The sequence below is a fragment of the Stegastes partitus genome, unplaced genomic scaffold, assembly GCF_000690725.1.
Source record: "Stegastes partitus isolate 25-593 unplaced genomic scaffold, Stegastes_partitus-1.0.2 Scaffold150, whole genome shotgun sequence".
In the NCBI taxonomy this organism is placed as follows: domain Eukaryota; kingdom Metazoa; phylum Chordata; class Actinopteri; family Pomacentridae; genus Stegastes; species Stegastes partitus.
The window spans coordinates 682,855-699,030 of record NW_007577881.1 but is presented as its reverse complement, the minus strand read 5'-3'; the positions used below and the strand labels follow the sequence as shown (position 1 = coordinate 699,030).

The 16,176-nt window shown below is 37.4% G+C and overlaps 1 protein-coding gene across 1 annotated transcript; it reads left to right on the top strand.

The window, feature by feature from the left end:
* The first annotated feature begins 4,524 nt into the window (after positions 1–4,524).
* Positions 4,525–13,039, top strand: LOC103355441 (eukaryotic translation initiation factor 4E type 3-like). The gene is made up of 7 exons (XM_008279249.1): positions 4,525–4,864; positions 8,285–8,357; positions 10,033–10,127; positions 10,525–10,585; positions 10,663–10,729; positions 10,825–10,980; positions 11,510–13,039. Exons 1-7 carry the CDS (start codon positions 4,680–4,682, stop codon positions 11,554–11,556), a joined length of 684 nt encoding a protein of 227 aa, XP_008277471.1. The 5' UTR covers positions 4,525–4,679; the 3' UTR covers positions 11,557–13,039.
* Positions 13,040–16,176: the final 3,137 nt, after the last annotated feature.

Below are 16,176 nucleotides of genomic sequence, written 5' to 3'. Positions count from 1 at the left end.
AGATGCTTTTCTTTATCAACTTGAAATGACATTGCTCAGTGTTCTAGTGTCTGCAGCAGCTCAAATGATGTTTTTGTGCAGTAGGAAGTCAGAGTAGAGAAAAGTAGAGAACAGCAAGTCTAATGACACAAATCATGCTTTATGTTTTAGGTTAGGTAAGTTATGAATAGTTCAAGTACTTAAAATTAAGTTTCAGCCATATGAGCTGTTCATTTGAGATGAATCTAATGATTTGAGCACATCTCACTTAAATCTGTGGCACTAATTTGATTACACTTAATGCAATTTTATGCTGCCGATGGAAACAATTCATTTAATTTAATTCTCTTTTTTCAGCTTCTTCACACTTACAACTTGTCATTTCAATTCTTATTTCTACCACACAAATGATTTTTTTGCATCACCGGATTTAAAAGCACACCAGAGTCAATGAATCAGGTCGTGTGTTGTTGGTCTTTACGCACAGATTCCAGACTTTGTGTGGCTTGACTGTTGTGTTTACTGTGACACACTGAATTAGACTTTGGCACCCTTTAATCAAACAGATGGCTTTGCTTCCAGGGCTGCAGAGAAATTAGATTACACAGTAATATGAAGCAAATTAGCCATAACGACAATGATTCGTGTCTGTATGCACTCTAAATGTTTAGGCAGTAATGACAGCTTCTGATGAAATTATGTTCAACCAAGAAACTACTTAAGGACTTTAAATCCCAAACTCACAGTGGAGAAAAGATATCCAGCCAAATTAACTGAGTTAACTTGAATTTTCTTTTAAATCAAATCAACTCAGAAATTTCCATTTAAATTGCGCACACTATCAGGGTGGTGCAAATATCAACACTATTATGTCAACGGAACTCATCAAAACACCTAAAAAGGTTTCTCTAAATCAGTAAATACACATTTTTCTTTTGCAACTGTGCATTTAATTAAGTCCTACTTGTAAGAGTTTAGGTCATGTGATTAAGTTTTGCTGTGATTCAGTGGCTGTTTGAAAAAAAAAAAGAATGACTCAGTGTTTTACTGAATCACAGTCAACACACACAAGTCAGGATGAAAGGTACACACAGACAGACAGAGCAGCTCTGACAAAGTGGGTCATTTTACAGAAATGTCAGAGGGCTCGACCAAAACAGTTTGACCTCTTCCCCCCCTTACATAAAGCTTGGCGATAAGGTTATTTGTTGTCTTAAACAGCACCACCTGGTGACACACCCGGATAAAGAACTATCAGATAGAAAGTCTCATGTTTACATATTCATGGTCTCTCAATAATCAAATCTTGCTCTCAGCAGGGCTTGTGTACTTTGAACCTCACTTGCCGTCATGTGACGAGGCTCCACCTGCAGCAGTCGTTCACCAGCAACCAGCTCCAGTTCAGTCAACATAGAGGCCTTATGAAGCTGTGTTTGGAACAGATATTTACCCTAGTAGGAGAATTAACACTCACGATCCTGCAACCACATCTTCTAGTCAAGTCAGAATGAAGCAGTTAATGAAGTATTTTCATGCAGAAAGGCCACACAGATATAATAAATCCAAATAAAACTGCTGGATCAATGCTATGGTTTAGTCTGTCATATGGCTATGATCAGGCTGGTCAGGTTTGGATCACAGATAAATACGTTGTGCATCCCTGTTGATGGTTAAAAGTGGTGATACTATGTGCATTTCATGCTTGGGACAAAAATTGTATTTTTAAATTGTCAGGTTTGGGATTTAAATAGTTTAGGATGTGGTTGGTGCAGCTGCGGTTAAAGTTATTATCCAGCAGAGATTTATTGAAGATCAGCACATCACATTATAATGGGCACATTTGTCTTACAGTAGATTGAGTGTGTTCATTGCCTCGCAGCAGTAACTGACTTGTTGAAGCTTGAAAAGTACCAAAAGGAAAGTATCCTGAAAACCAGGCAACAAGAGGCTGCAGACTGAAGATAGCAAAATGAGAAGATGTCTCACTCTGAGGAAAAAAAATAAAAAAATAAAAAATAAGCTTACCTACTTCCTGGTCTGGCCAAGTGGGCATTGCTGGTCCCAGGTTTTCGTAGACACGCCCTGCATTACACACCTTTCTTCGCCATAATATCCTGTGTAAAAACTTTCATGTATGCTTTTTGCTGCTCAAGCTTTACAGGGACGTTGTGATGCAGGTGAGTTTGCTTGTCTGATTAAAGCCAGCAGCCTGTTAAAAAAAAAATAATTTACACAAGTCCTCACCTGAATTTGTTCCTTGCAGAGGCCATCTTGTCCTGGAGTTTAAAGAGGGGGGCACACCTCTAAAGCAGCTCTTCTATAGGTTCACTGAGTAGGTGGGGTCTCAAATATGATTGGACTACAGGTGTGTCCTGATGTTGAAACTGGGAACACACCCCCTTCCTTATGTCTAAGAGTGCACTTATAGAGAAATAAGGGAATAGTCTGACTATTGAATGCAATTTGTGAGGACAGTTTTTTTTCTCTTGCTATGTTAATTTATTTTTTCTTCATTTTGGAGGTTTGTTTAGAATAGAATAGAATAGAAAAATACTTTATTTATCCCAGTCTGGGAAATTACTGTTAAATTACTTGTTTAAATAAACAGCTCACTATTTTCCAGTACATTTTGATGTTTGTCCTCCACATGCCTTACAGTGCTACCTGCACCAATCCTTGCAACACCAGTTTAATGATGACAATGCTCACATCACTGCATGCAAATGTTCCACTGAAAACAATTCCTCCATCACTGATTTGGGAGGGACACTGTCGCTGCATCCTGGGCTCCGTTCGGTGATTGGTTTAAAGAAATACAAACAAGCTAGAGTGGTCTTCCTCCCTATAGCTGCATGATAATAAGGTGCAGGAAGACTGTAGCTCTGTGCTGCAGGATGATCTGTCACTGATATCCCCTAAAAATCAGTGCAGGCCAACAGTCATTTTATTTTGCTCACATACTTACTTTACTCATTCGCTTATACAGGCATGACTGTCAAGTAAAGGCACAGCACGATGAGTCATATATAACACACTATTATGACTTCCTCAACTAATAAAACAATCAAGTTATACTTTCTTGATTGCTGATAATACTTTTTTTTTTTTTTAAACTTGCCTGCACTTTTTTTTACTTGATTTTTTTCTACTTTCCTTTCTTTTTTTTCTGATTCTGATTCTGATTCTGATTATTGTATCCATTATGGTTTAAATCTTCTTTTTTTTCACTAAATGCTCTAGAAAAATTGTGGGCACTTTATTCAACTTGTCTGTACTGTTTTTTGGGGGGCTTTTTGATGGTACATTTATTTGATTTCTGTTGTGCTGTGTTTAGTTTTTTATCTTTACATGTTCTAATTCTTCACATTTGCCTGTGAAGTACTTTGAATAACCTCCATACATGATAAGGTATATATATAGATACATTTTCCTTGTTTGCTGCAGTTTACATTTACATAAGATAAGATAAGACAAGATAAAATAAGATAAAATGAGACAAAATAAGATAAGTTATAGAATAGAAATACGTATTGATAATCAAGGAAAAAATCAGTTGTTACAGTAGCAAGCAGAAAGAGTAAAGTGACCTCCACAAAAAATACAAATAAAACAAACAAAGAAATCAATAAGCAGAAATATATGGTAAAGCAAGGTAAAAATAAATAAATGAATGAATGAATGAATGAATGAATAAATAAATAAATAAATAAACAAGCAAGCAGACACATCCAGCAAAGTAAGATTTAGAAAGAAAGAAAGAAAGAAAGAAAGAAAGAAAGAAAGAAAGAAAGAAAGAAAAGCATACGAAAGTCCAAAATATGCAACAAAATATAAAAATACTACAAGTAAAACATTTACTGAAGGGAAAAATGCCTTTAACCTCTTAAGATGTGAGCTCTTGTTTACATGCATACATTTTTTAAATTTCTATTTGCTATTTAATCTGATCAACTAGCAAAGAGGAATAAAACATTTTTTAAAAAATAAAGAATTTGTAAAAAATAAAATAAAATATGTTAATAAAATAACATAAAAAATAAAAATAATAAATAAATATCAACAATAAAATAAGAATTAGAAAATATTAAAAATTAAAGTAAATTTAAAAAAAATACCTACTGTGGTAATATAACCCAAAATGTGATGTTCACTCATGTGGACGCCAAGTCTTAAAGTGTCAAATGCACAATTATACTAAAGTGAAAATGAAGAAACTAGAATGTTCTGTAAACAGTAGTGCAACATGTGCAAGTAATAAATAAGATAAGAAAATCTTTATTGGTCCCTCAACTGAGAAATTTCCATGTGCTGGACAATAAAGCTAAAAATAAAACAATAAAGATCTCATAAAGACAATGCACAAGTCATGATGAACTGACACATGGATCCGGACAGCTCAGGGTATTACTGCAGTACCATGTGTGTAGATCTTTGTCATGTGGTTTTGTGCAGCTGTAAAGCCCTCAGAGTGAGCCCTCTGCCGCCTCTTCCGGGTCTGTGACGTGGACCAACTGCGTCGCCTCTGGCCGGTGACGCAGTTACGTCAGCAGTCGGTGGGCGGAAAAGCGGCAGTGTGTTTCTGAATGTGGAGGGGAGAGAGACAGAGAGAGAGAGAGAGAAAAAAAGCCAAACCGGGTTGTTTTTAATAACGAGGATTCACACCGGGGCCACGGAAAGCTTTAGCTCGTCGCCTGCTGTAAATGGCGGTTCCCGCGGGTCACACGGACGTACAGATGGACAGAGGCGCCCTGAGCGGACAGACGGTTTCCCCCGAAAACGACATTGACATCGACGAGAAAGAGTTGGAAAACATCACAAAGAAACACCGAGAAGACGACACGACAACGCTGCCTTTGCACTCACCTTGGACGTTTTGGCTGGACAGGTAACGTTCCCACCTTTCTTCCGCGGTGTCTTTTGTTTTTTTTTCGGTTTCGAGCCCCGGAGACGAGCCGCAGCGATGGAGGGGGAAAAAAAACAAAACCATTCAAGGCTTTTCCGAAGGCCTCCAGGAGCGAAATGTAGCGGGAGAAGAGTCTGCGACTAACATGACCTTCTTCTGTTTACTCTGGCAGCTTTTATTTTGCAAAAACATGTCGTGGACAAACACACCAAGTCAGTTCTTTTGCAATTAAACCACAAAGTTGCTCTAAATGTGTTTCCCAGCAGGGAGCCTGAGGGGGTTGAAACTGACAGTTTTATAAACTAAAGCTAGCATAACACAAGAATCCTGCACTGGACCCGTTTGTTATCTAATCAGAGTGCTTTACTGATGTAACTGCCTGTCTAGCTGTGGTTAGAATGAGTCCTAAACAATGCATCTTATCATTGTAGCTCTAAACTAAGGTTTCCACACTGATCACTGATCTTCTGTGGATCTGCTAAATTTGAGAGGTGACACATGAAAGAATGAAACTTTCAAAGAACTGAAGACTGAAGATGAATAATCAAATAGCTGGAAGTTGTTCAGCATCACCTCAGACAGTTCATTAGTGCAATGGTTCTCAAACTGGGGGTCGGGACCCCCATGTGGGTCCCAAGATAATTTCAGGGGGTCGCCACATCATTGGGAAAAAAAATAAAAAAATAATAAAGTCTACATATATATATATATATATATAATTTGTATTAGGGTTGTCAAAATTAAAAGTGTAGACTTCTTCCCACTCCTTTTTTGAACTTGTTAGTATTATGATTGGATTATGTGATGTTATTATTCTTTTTTGCTCCTTTTTAAAGCTCTTTTTTAAAAAAAAAAAAACTTTTGTGTTTATGTTTTTTCCCCTTTCATTTGTTCGAAATATATTCAATTCATTCATTCATTCAAAAGAAATCTTATGTGTTAATATAAAGAGATTAATCTGTGGAATTAGCGCATTAATCTTTAACGCATTAACCACAAAGTTATTACTCATGATATATTAAAAGTTCAAACTGGGGGGTCATGAACACAAACTTGTGTTATCTTGTGGGTCAAAAAGTTTGAGAACCTCTGCATTCGTAGATGTTTTATCAAGCATAAGATGCACTTTCTATGGTTTCAGCTGCTTAAATATCACAATTTGATGCTTTTCTGTGTTTCATATTATTTTAAATAGAATATATTTTGTACTTTGGGTGCTTCTCTGACAATCAGAGGCATGAAAGTGTCGACTTGGGCTCCGCATGACAAACATTTTTCTCCAATTTGTGCCACTTAAAGGTTGAAGGAGTTCATAGAGAAAACGTTTAACCCATAATGTTGTCAAAAACTGAACTTGGATCAGAATCACGTTTATCTAAATTGGATAGCTCTTCCCAGGCTTTATGGTTAGTGAGGTCCGAGTATTCTTCAGCTCTTTGAAAAGTTAACCCTCCTATATCCTTCAAATTTACAGACATCTTTTATCCTTGGGTTGAGTTTGACCCCAGCAATTTAAACCTCCAGAAAATATCATAATTTATGTCTAAATAGCCCTTTTAATAAAACTAAAAAAAATTATGTCAATGACTTAATTAGACATGTTAAAAATTGAATGGGGTCAGATTGACCCCAAAGATAGGGTTCATTCTTTCATTTTTCACCTCTCGTATTTAACAGATTACTAATTACTAGTTACGCTTCAGTGTCATGTGGCAGATAGTAAAACTACCCATAAAGACAGGGGAAGAACTAGCCGATTAGCCAAACAGCTGCAAGTTACTCAGCTTCAGTTAAAGCAATTCATTAGCGATCTGCCAATTTCATGTTTTTCGTTTTCTTTCTTTTTATTTTAAACAGAACATATTTGGACTTTGGGCTGCTCATCTGACAATACGGAAACATGAAAGTGACAAGTTGGGCCCCTCGGACTCATGACAGCCATTTTTCTCCACTTTGTAGCACTCAGAAGTTACCAGTTCCATATGATTATTTACAGCTAACTAGTAAGGGGTTCATGGGGGTGGGAAATGCTGTTTATCCCGTAATGTTGTCCAAAACTTAACTTGGATAGAAATCATAATCCTCTAAAAGAACAAGGCTAAAACACATTTATTGTTTAACCATTTGTCTGCGAACAAAGGTGTCCAAATGTTGTATGACACTCAGGTGTGATCAGGAATTGTCTGTGTAACTGCTAAATTTGAGAAGTGACGTATTTAAGAATGAAACTTTCAAAGAGCTAAAGAATAACCAGACATTACAACTTTCTAACTAAACGGTGCACGTTCCATGGCTTTAACTGCAAAAAACACAAAAATTTCGTGCTATTATTATTTTAAATAGAACATATTTGTATTTTGGATGCTCATGTGACAATAGCAGACATACAGGTGTCAAATTAGGTTTCTCTGACTCATGACAGCCATTTTTTTTCCAATTCGTGGAACCTAATAGATTTAGTAAGTAGTCTTAAACTTGAATGGGAATCATAATCCTCTAAAAGTAAAAAAAAAAACACAAAACACCTTCTGTTTGTTGTTTCACCATTTGTCTTGGTACAAAGGTTTACAAAGTTCTTCTACATTTTTCCTAAATATGAAAATAAACATATTCAAGAATTTAACTTTCTAGGAACTGAAGAATGCCAAGACTGGAAAAAACAACCGACCAGTCAAACTACAGCAGGTTGTTGAGCATCACTTAAGACAATTAATTCAAGATGAGCCTACCGTTGTTTCTACCAAGTACAAATAACACTTGTTCTGTGGTTTCAACTTCCTGAATATAACAATTCTGCGCTTTTCTGTGTATCATATTATTTTAAACAGAATATATATGGATGACGGCTGACAGTAGCGACATGAAAGTGTCAAGTTGGGTTCCTCGGGGTCATGACAGCCGTTTTTCTCCACTTTGTGTCACTTGATAATAAAGTTTATTTATATAAAACCTTTCACAGTACAAAGTCACAAAGTGCTTAACTAAGAAAATGAACATAAGACTATAAAAACAACAGAAAGAGAGAAAAGCAAATCAACAGTATATCCATAGATAGATAGATAGATAGATAGATAGATAGATAGATCTTATGTTGTCAGACGCTAAACTTATAGTGTGGGAATCAGAGCAATGCTAAAAATTGCAACAGCTTCAAACTATTAAACTTGAATGCTTATAAAAAGCTGTTGGTGAAATTAGCTCAAGAACCACACAGTCTATATATGCATGAACATTTCTCCATAAAGATGATCTTAGGCCCTTTATCAAACAAAGTGCAACAACTCTGTGCCACTCACTAAAACCCACAAACCCCGACAATGCTCTATGTGTGAGATCCAACGCTTGTTTCCGTGCTCTGTCGTCTAGTTTGGGTTAAAACGGTTTCCTCTTGTTTTCTTCAAGGTCTTTACCGGGCACGACGGCTGCAGAATGTGAATCCAATCTGAAGAAGATCTACACAGTGCAAACTGTTCAGGTGAGACTTGATGTCGGCTTTAAGGAGCTTCGTCGTCTTAGGAACAAAAAGATCAAGTGCATGACTTGGCTAAATGTCAGATTCGTTTGAGAAGAGCTTCCATGATGCAGAGGAATGAGCAGCTACAGTGTGCACAATTGGTGGTGGGAGAAAAAAAAAAACTTTTACCATGAAACATGAGCATGTACTGCAAAGTTTATTGACACCAGATTACATCAGCTTTGTCTAGTGGAACTATTTCGAAGTGCTGTTTTTTTTGTGTTGGTTTTATTTCTGTCATGTGTACAGTTTTTGTGAGCAAATTGTTAGTTGATGTTGTGTATTGAATAGAGGGAAAGCCACTATCTTGTCAACATGTAAACTATACTAGAAGTTTTGTCCCAATTTTAGAATCTTTGCTAAATTATAAAACACAAGATAAAAACTTTCTCTCCCTAATAAATCTACAGATCTTTTAATATCCAAGCTGACATCACACAACATCTAAGATAGTATTATTGTAGAGTTGTGTTTAGGTTGGTGAAGCAAGGTGACGGCTTCATTTTGAACAAGCCAAAGCAGAAAAAATACAGGAAGCTGAACTGTTGCGTCAGGGACAGTCGTCCTCTGCTGGTTCAAAGTGACGGGAAAGTGCTGCTTATTTGAATCAAGCTTAAAGAAAAAAAAACACAAACTGACAAAGCCTAACACAGGTGGGCTATGTTTGAGGTTTATCAGTAAAAATGTAAATGACTCTAAAATACAGTGCAGGGTGGCTTTTAATAACTTTGCTAATATTCTGTATTATGATAAAGTATTAATCAATACGTTGATCAACAAATTTTAACAGCTATTTTGACAATTGATTGTTTTAGTTGCCAAATATTTCCTGGTTCTTAAAGCAATCAAATACATCTTTGATAATTATAATGCTTTTTTTCCCCTATATTATTACATTTTATAGAGACAACAATTAAGTAAGAAAATCGTTTGCAGATTTCTATATAATAGAATAGAATAGAAGAATAGAAAAATACTTTATTTATCCCAGTCTGGGAAATTACTGTGGTACAGCAGCAAGAGAAAAACACCAATCCCGACAGAAAAAGAGCCAAAGTTAAATACTATTTAAAAAATAAAAATAAGTGAATAAAATAAATAAAACAACTGTACAAAATGTGCAAATTGGAAAAAAAAAAAGGTTAATGGTTAAAGATTGTTAGTTGCAGTCCAGTCATTATGTACATAAGTTTAATACAACTATTTAAAAAAAAAAACTGTATTGCAAAATACTAACTTTCTCCCAGAAATAAACTATTTTTATTATGTTAATGAATTAAAGCTAAACACATAAGTGCCTTGTTGGATGTACTGGTTGATCAGTACTGTTGTGTATGTTCATTAATAACCAACAAGAAACTGTACTACAGAAATACCAAACTATGCTTCAGTACCATTATTACATAGTTTGTCCAGCAGAGAGCAATGACGGATGGATTTTCCAACTGTTCTCAGTGTGCCCCAAGCTCCCAATTTCAAAATAAAAGCAGTTCCAAGTATTAGCAAATCTATTGCTAATGGATTGTTTTTAAGCTCCTGCATTTCTATTTCGGTATCGGCCTCAAATATCCAGTACAGATCAGAGAACAGCTGCCATTACATTACTGTTTTTGTTTTTTTTTTGCTTTGCTTGCAGTTGTTCTGGAGCGTCTATAACAACATCCCTCCAGTCACAGCCCTGCCTTTGAGATGTAGCTATCACTTAATGCGAGGAGAGCGAAGGCCGCTGTGGTGAGTCTGTTGTTATTGCAAATATTGTGATTACGTTCCTTTATCACCGGCTCAAACGGAGGACAAATTTAAAAGTGTAGCTCAGGCAGTAACTGCCAAACTGGATGTATACTCCCGATGCTCAATCCCTCAAACGTGGTAAATATAAATTTTATACGAGCACGCCATAAAAACTTTTTACATAGTTTTTATTATGAGAGCATCAGTTAAACATGTTAGGTTGTAATTGGTTGTGCACATGTTAATGAGATGCTATTGCTCTCTGGTACTTCACTGCATTTACGTCCCACCTCATGTCAGCCAACGTTTTTCTCTATGTGTATAACATAAAACTGATCCTTCTGTTACACCTGCAAGATAATTCGTGTTTTTTTGTTTTCGTTTTTTACACCAACAGGGAAGAAGAAAGTAACGCAAAAGGAGGCGTATGGAAGATGAAAATACCAAAAGAAAGCACTGTAGGTGCTGCCCTCCGTTGATCTGCTTTCACTATTATGACGTAGTCGAGTTACTGATCAGCTTCTCTGTGTTTCAGTCTGCAGTTTGGAAAGAATTGTTACTTGCAACTATTGGGGAACAGTTTGCAGATTACTGTGCTTCAGGTACAGTTTGACTTTCCGAAAATAGTTGTCGCCTCGATGCAAACTGATTTATTGCTAACGCTGCGGCTGTTTTGTTCTCGTCTTCGTTTCCCCAGATGACGAGGTCGTCGGCGTCAGCGTCAGCGTCCGCGATCGGGAGGATGTCGTACAAGTGTGGAATAGAGATGCGTCTCTCGCTAACGAAGCAAATATCTTGGGAAAGGTCTATGAGCTGCTCCCGTACATATCTTTTAAAGCTGTTTTTTATAAGTGTGAGTATTGCCATTTTTTCCATCTACCTGTATTGTGTTTAAACTTTACAGAGGGAAGAAACTATTGTCTCTGATGACACAAGGCAGACTATAGAGAGAGAATTTGTTTTTGAAGGACTGAACCAGAGCATGTAGGCATACCAGAGGATGATTTAAGGAGCGCACATGGCTGAAGGCAAATTAAGGCTTTATTGATGTTGCAGAGGAGGCAGCAAGATAAATACTCCATATGCCTTCGTTCCTGCTTCACATTCACGTAGGCTGGTCTTGTCACTGCCTGTTAAGTATTTGATAATAGTGATAGTTTGATAAAGCTAATTAATCTAAACTTGTACTTGAGATTTTAGAAGTTTTTTCAACAAATTTTTATCCAGGTTTAATGATCCAATCTGGGCATGGATTTGTTCTTTTCTCAAAAATGTCTTTCCGTGGTCAAGGTCTAACTGTGTCCTGCATGTGTAATCGTCTTTATTTATGTCAACCAGGTCAAAAGGTTTATAATCACCATGAATCTCTTTGACTTTTTCAGCTCACATGGAACATCATGCCTTTGAGGGAGGACGCTCAAGACATTAGATTGTGAAGCACTTTTCCTTTTTTTTTTTTTTAACCTGAACTCTGTACCTGCCTTGTCGTAAAGGCTCTGTCCACAACCTAATCAAGGATATTATTTTGCTTTCAACAAGGAAAATGTTATCAATATATTTTTATAACTTTTAATGACTGATGCCTTGTTTCATTTCGACATGGGTCCTAAAGCTCTGAGCTTCGTCAGAGAATGTATATCCAGCGTAAATCTCATCCAGAGTTTTATCGGTTTGTGTCCGTTCTGACTTCCTGCTATACTGAACTGCACTGTCACGGTCCTGTCCTCTGCACAGCCTATGGACCTCACAAGTCATTCCCCCCCGGTATAGAGGTAGCGTTTACCTGTCGAACATGTCAAACGTCTGCATTCACATCATGTTTTAATTAAGTCAGCTTGTACAGTGCCAAAGCACTTTTCTGCCGTTTAAGAAGTTTGTATCTTAATAATGAAAGTGTTGTTTTTTTCAGCTGGACTTTTTCCACTTGGATGGAGTGAATGTCCCATTTGGTTTCTTGAATCTTCATCAAGTGTGCGTCAAACTTAAATCAGGGTAACGCTTTGAAAATATTGCACATGACTACATATTCCCATGTCCTTCAGTTATAAAGCCATCACAGGGAATCAGAGCATAAGCCAGCACTGACATGGCCCTCAGAAAACTGTACATTTGGTTTCCGAAGCAGCTTTATTTAAAAGAGGAAAACCCGTCCTGAAAGGTGCCTCCGGGAACGTTCTCAGCCTCACCATATTAGACCTTTCTTTCGATACACGTGTTGAAAGCAGATCTCTCCCTTTCTTCCCCAAACGGAGTCATGGATTGTTTGGCGAACAGATACTGCACATTTTTGTGCTCAGCGAGTGGTGCTTTATCGTACTTGTCTCTACTTGTTTCTTCTTCCGATAAATCTAGTAGTTTGCTTACTGGACTGTGTCCCCCGTAACAATAACACACAGAGAAAGAGGCAACATTATTCGCTTTTAAGATTGTAACGTAAGGTCATGTTGTTCCCATATTTAGCAGGTTGTGTAGATACAGTTTGTCAAGTGTCATCATTAAAAAGTCAAGCAGGATGGACGCGATGAATTTCAGCCACCGTGGAGTCGATGTAGGCGGCTGCTTTGGGAAACAGAAAAACATTCGACTGACCTCTTTGACCCCATCCATACTGATAAATACCATAGACGTAGAACAGCATATTTTTCTGTCAGATCCCTTCACAAGTCTGCACAATTTTTCCTGCATTTTTATCACTGAATCTGAGTTACTTTCACTAACCCTGTTAACACTCTGTTGTTTTATTGCAGTGTACACTGCAGTAGTCTGAATGCTTCTGGTATTACTGTGTCTCAACACTTTTATAGATCAACTCTGGACTGGTTGATAGTTTTAAAGGGGCAATATTTCCTTTGTAAACATGATTTTTTTTGCAGTGACATGGACAAAGTAAATAAAATGGATCTGAAAATACAGTCACTGGGGTTTCTTTTTCAGAGTACAACTTTAATCAACAGATATCTGTTAAGGGGGAGTGATGCTATTATGGCATGTTGGGTGTATCTGAATACCTTAAAATCTTCTAAAAATACGAAACCATTTTGTGCTTATTCCAGTTGCCCATTACTCCTAATGCTGTCCCATCTAAGACGGGATCGAAACTGCCTCAACAAATAGTTTTAAGTAAGTTAACTTTATTTATATAGCACTTCCTTAAAACACACAGTCATAAAATGCTTCACAGAGGCTAAAAAGGTAAATTACAACATGGAACACAGCCCAGTGAGAGGCAGACCGAACTATAATGAAGCTAAATATAAGACAGGGATCTTTAAAAAGCCTCTTTAATTGAAGTGAGATCTATTTTTAAGTGATTTCTCGCTAATAGTAAATACAAGACTGAAAACCTACTTCATCTTACATTTGCGAATTTCTAGACCTTCACCCCCAAATTTTACTTTGTTACTAATAAATTGGCTTTGTTCTGTAAGTATTCCAATAAGCAACGACAGGTTTGCCTGACAGGAGCCACAGACTAGTTGGAAGTTGGGTGCAGGAATCATAAAACATGAAGGTGATGATATCCTGTGGGCTCATTATCACAAGCAGTTTCTTTCGCAATATAAATAATGTCTTTATCCATATAAAAATACTTATTTGTAGAATCCTGCTGATATAGTGGTCTGCTGATTTTGTCTGCTGGTATTTGCTCATCACAAGTATGTTGGTATTGGGGGCTGCAAGGTGGCTCAGTGGTTAGCACCGCAAGAAGGTCGTTGGCAGGTGTCCCGGTGAGGACACCTGAGATCTTTCTGCGTGGAGTTTGCATGTTTACCCCGTGCAGCGTGGGTTTTCTGCGGGTTCTCCGGCTTCCTCCCACACAGTCCAAAAACATGTTGAGGTTAATTGGTGATTCTAAACTGTAAGTGTGAATGTGAGTGTGCTTGGTTGTCTGTCTCTAAGTGTGGCCCTGTGATAGACTGGTGACCTGTCCAGGGTGTCCCCTGCCTTCACCTTAAGTCAGCTGGGATAGAATCCAGCCCCCCGTGACCCTAATGAGGATTGAGCAGTGTATAGATAATGGATGGATGTTGGTGTTGCTGTTTATGTTGACTGTTCTGCATTAATATGAAACCTTTTTTTTTTTAGAAACCACTTGGCCACTTGAGATTGGCTGCAAGAGTGAATCAATCCCCACAGACACTTGTGCTGATATGCCCAGATTTTGGTCTCTATAGCTAATTTTGCCATTCGTGACAACTGTAGGGAGGTTAGTTTTTATATAACTTGCCTGTTTAACTGGCATTAAGGATTAAAATTATGAATAACTCTAGGTATGGCCTCTCAGGTAACAGGTTGGTGCCATGACAGGACAGACTAGAGACGTTTTAGTGGCCTGCGTCACCCCCCTCAACACCCAATCTTTTACATATTTTAGAATTAGCTAAACATTATAACATAAGAAGTTATGGGTGATAAGGTCCTCCATTGTTTACAACACTCTCAGTGCTGTGCAGCAGAGTATGCATCAGTATGAGCAGATGATGGTGCAGAGTCAAGATTTGTCTTCACAACAAGCTGCTAACTAGTTTCTGAAATGTGCTGCTGGAAAGTCAATGAACGTTCTACCTTATAAGTGTAACTCTAACATAAATGCATATAATATTTCCTGATGCATTAATATTAAAAAATATTGACACCCCAAAGAACTATTGATGAATGCAGCTTGTTGTTTTGGATTAATAAACGCAATAAACTTTCTCAGAGGAAGTAACAAGACCAAACTTATCCCCCAAAAAAGGCATTCATAGATGAAAGTAGTTGCTTTGAAGTTTTCTGACCAGAACAAGAGTGCACTAAATGTTTTGACACCAAACCCAACAACTCAACATAATGAGCTGTGTATTAGAAGCTTGATCCAAACAACACAAAATTAGTTGTTTTGATCCCTAAACATGTCCGACTACCTAATACACAAGATTTAATGTGAATGTCCAGGAACCAGAGGGTGAGCAATTACATGGACAGCTAGCTTTAGAGCGCCTCTGCGTCCCCTGGGGTTGTAAAATGCGTTCAAGAAGACTAGTCAGTAATTTATAAAAACCAGTGCAGAGTGCATCTCTACTTTGCTCTGATCATGCCCGCACTGAGCAGCACTTACACAGCCAATTGAAATGGTTAGAAAAAAATAAAATAAAATTGCTGGTATGGACTCACCATCTCACAGGCTTGATTGTATCCACAGTCAAACTTTGTAAGGATTCACCCGCCAGCAGCTTGTGCGGTTCAGAAACATTGCTTTAATGATCAGAGGGGAGAAGAAGAAGAATAGCTGACCCTGCTAGCAGCAGCTACAAAGAAAGGCTTCTTGATTGGGGAAATGCTTCTGTTCTTCTGTAATTTGCACTGACACTGGCCAAGTCCTCGGTTAGACCTTGAATTTAAATGAGACAAACCAATGCATGGAAGCTTGCTCATTGTCCTAAGTATGTTTATTAATAACCGTCAAAAGCTACTTTTCAGTATAATTTTTTATCTCTACTCCAGTCTATAATTCATAATCTGTGTATAAATGCATAAAGAAACTCAGTTTAAACCCTGCATTGCTAAATAAAGTAAGTGTTATTACTTTACACCTTAAATACTGAAAAAGAAGAGGCTGGTCAGATCTTTGGTGTGACCCACAAGCTCAGGCTGGTGTACTTTTGGTTTCATTATATAGGACAGATTGTGGACAGTTCAGCAGTGCGCTATGTCCAAGGACAACAACTTAGTGTCAGTTTCATGAGGATGTATGTACACAAGAATAGTTTTGTAAAATGCGTCAAATATCAGGACAAATGACAGATACTGATGAAAGAATACAGTATATTTACACTTACATGCAGGACAGTATAAATGTCCAGAGGCCACTTTTAAAACACAAGGCTGCAATATGATATTCCCTTAAGTTTTGTTTTCTTGTTTTCTAGATGGCAATGGATAATACAGTACAGTGCACAACAAAAATGATTCCAATATCACTTAAATATCAACTTACTTACAATTGCTTCTTTGTTCCTGTTAGAAGAAATAAAAGGCTAACAATTGTACTTACTATATAAAAAATACA

Bases quoted from the DNA above. Each gene is read 5' to 3' on its own strand.
- LOC103355441 (XM_008279249.1), top strand. From the start codon at position 4,680: ATGGCGGTTCCCGCGGGTCACACGGACGTACAGATGGACAGAGGCGCC. The intron at 4,865-8,284 runs GTAACGTTCCCA...GTTTTCTTCAAG, and splicing joins TGGACGTTTTGGCTGGACAG to GTCTTTACCGGGCACGACGG. The intron at 8,358-10,032 runs GTGAGACTTGAT...CTTTGCTTGCAG, and splicing joins ACACAGTGCAAACTGTTCAG to TTGTTCTGGAGCGTCTATAA.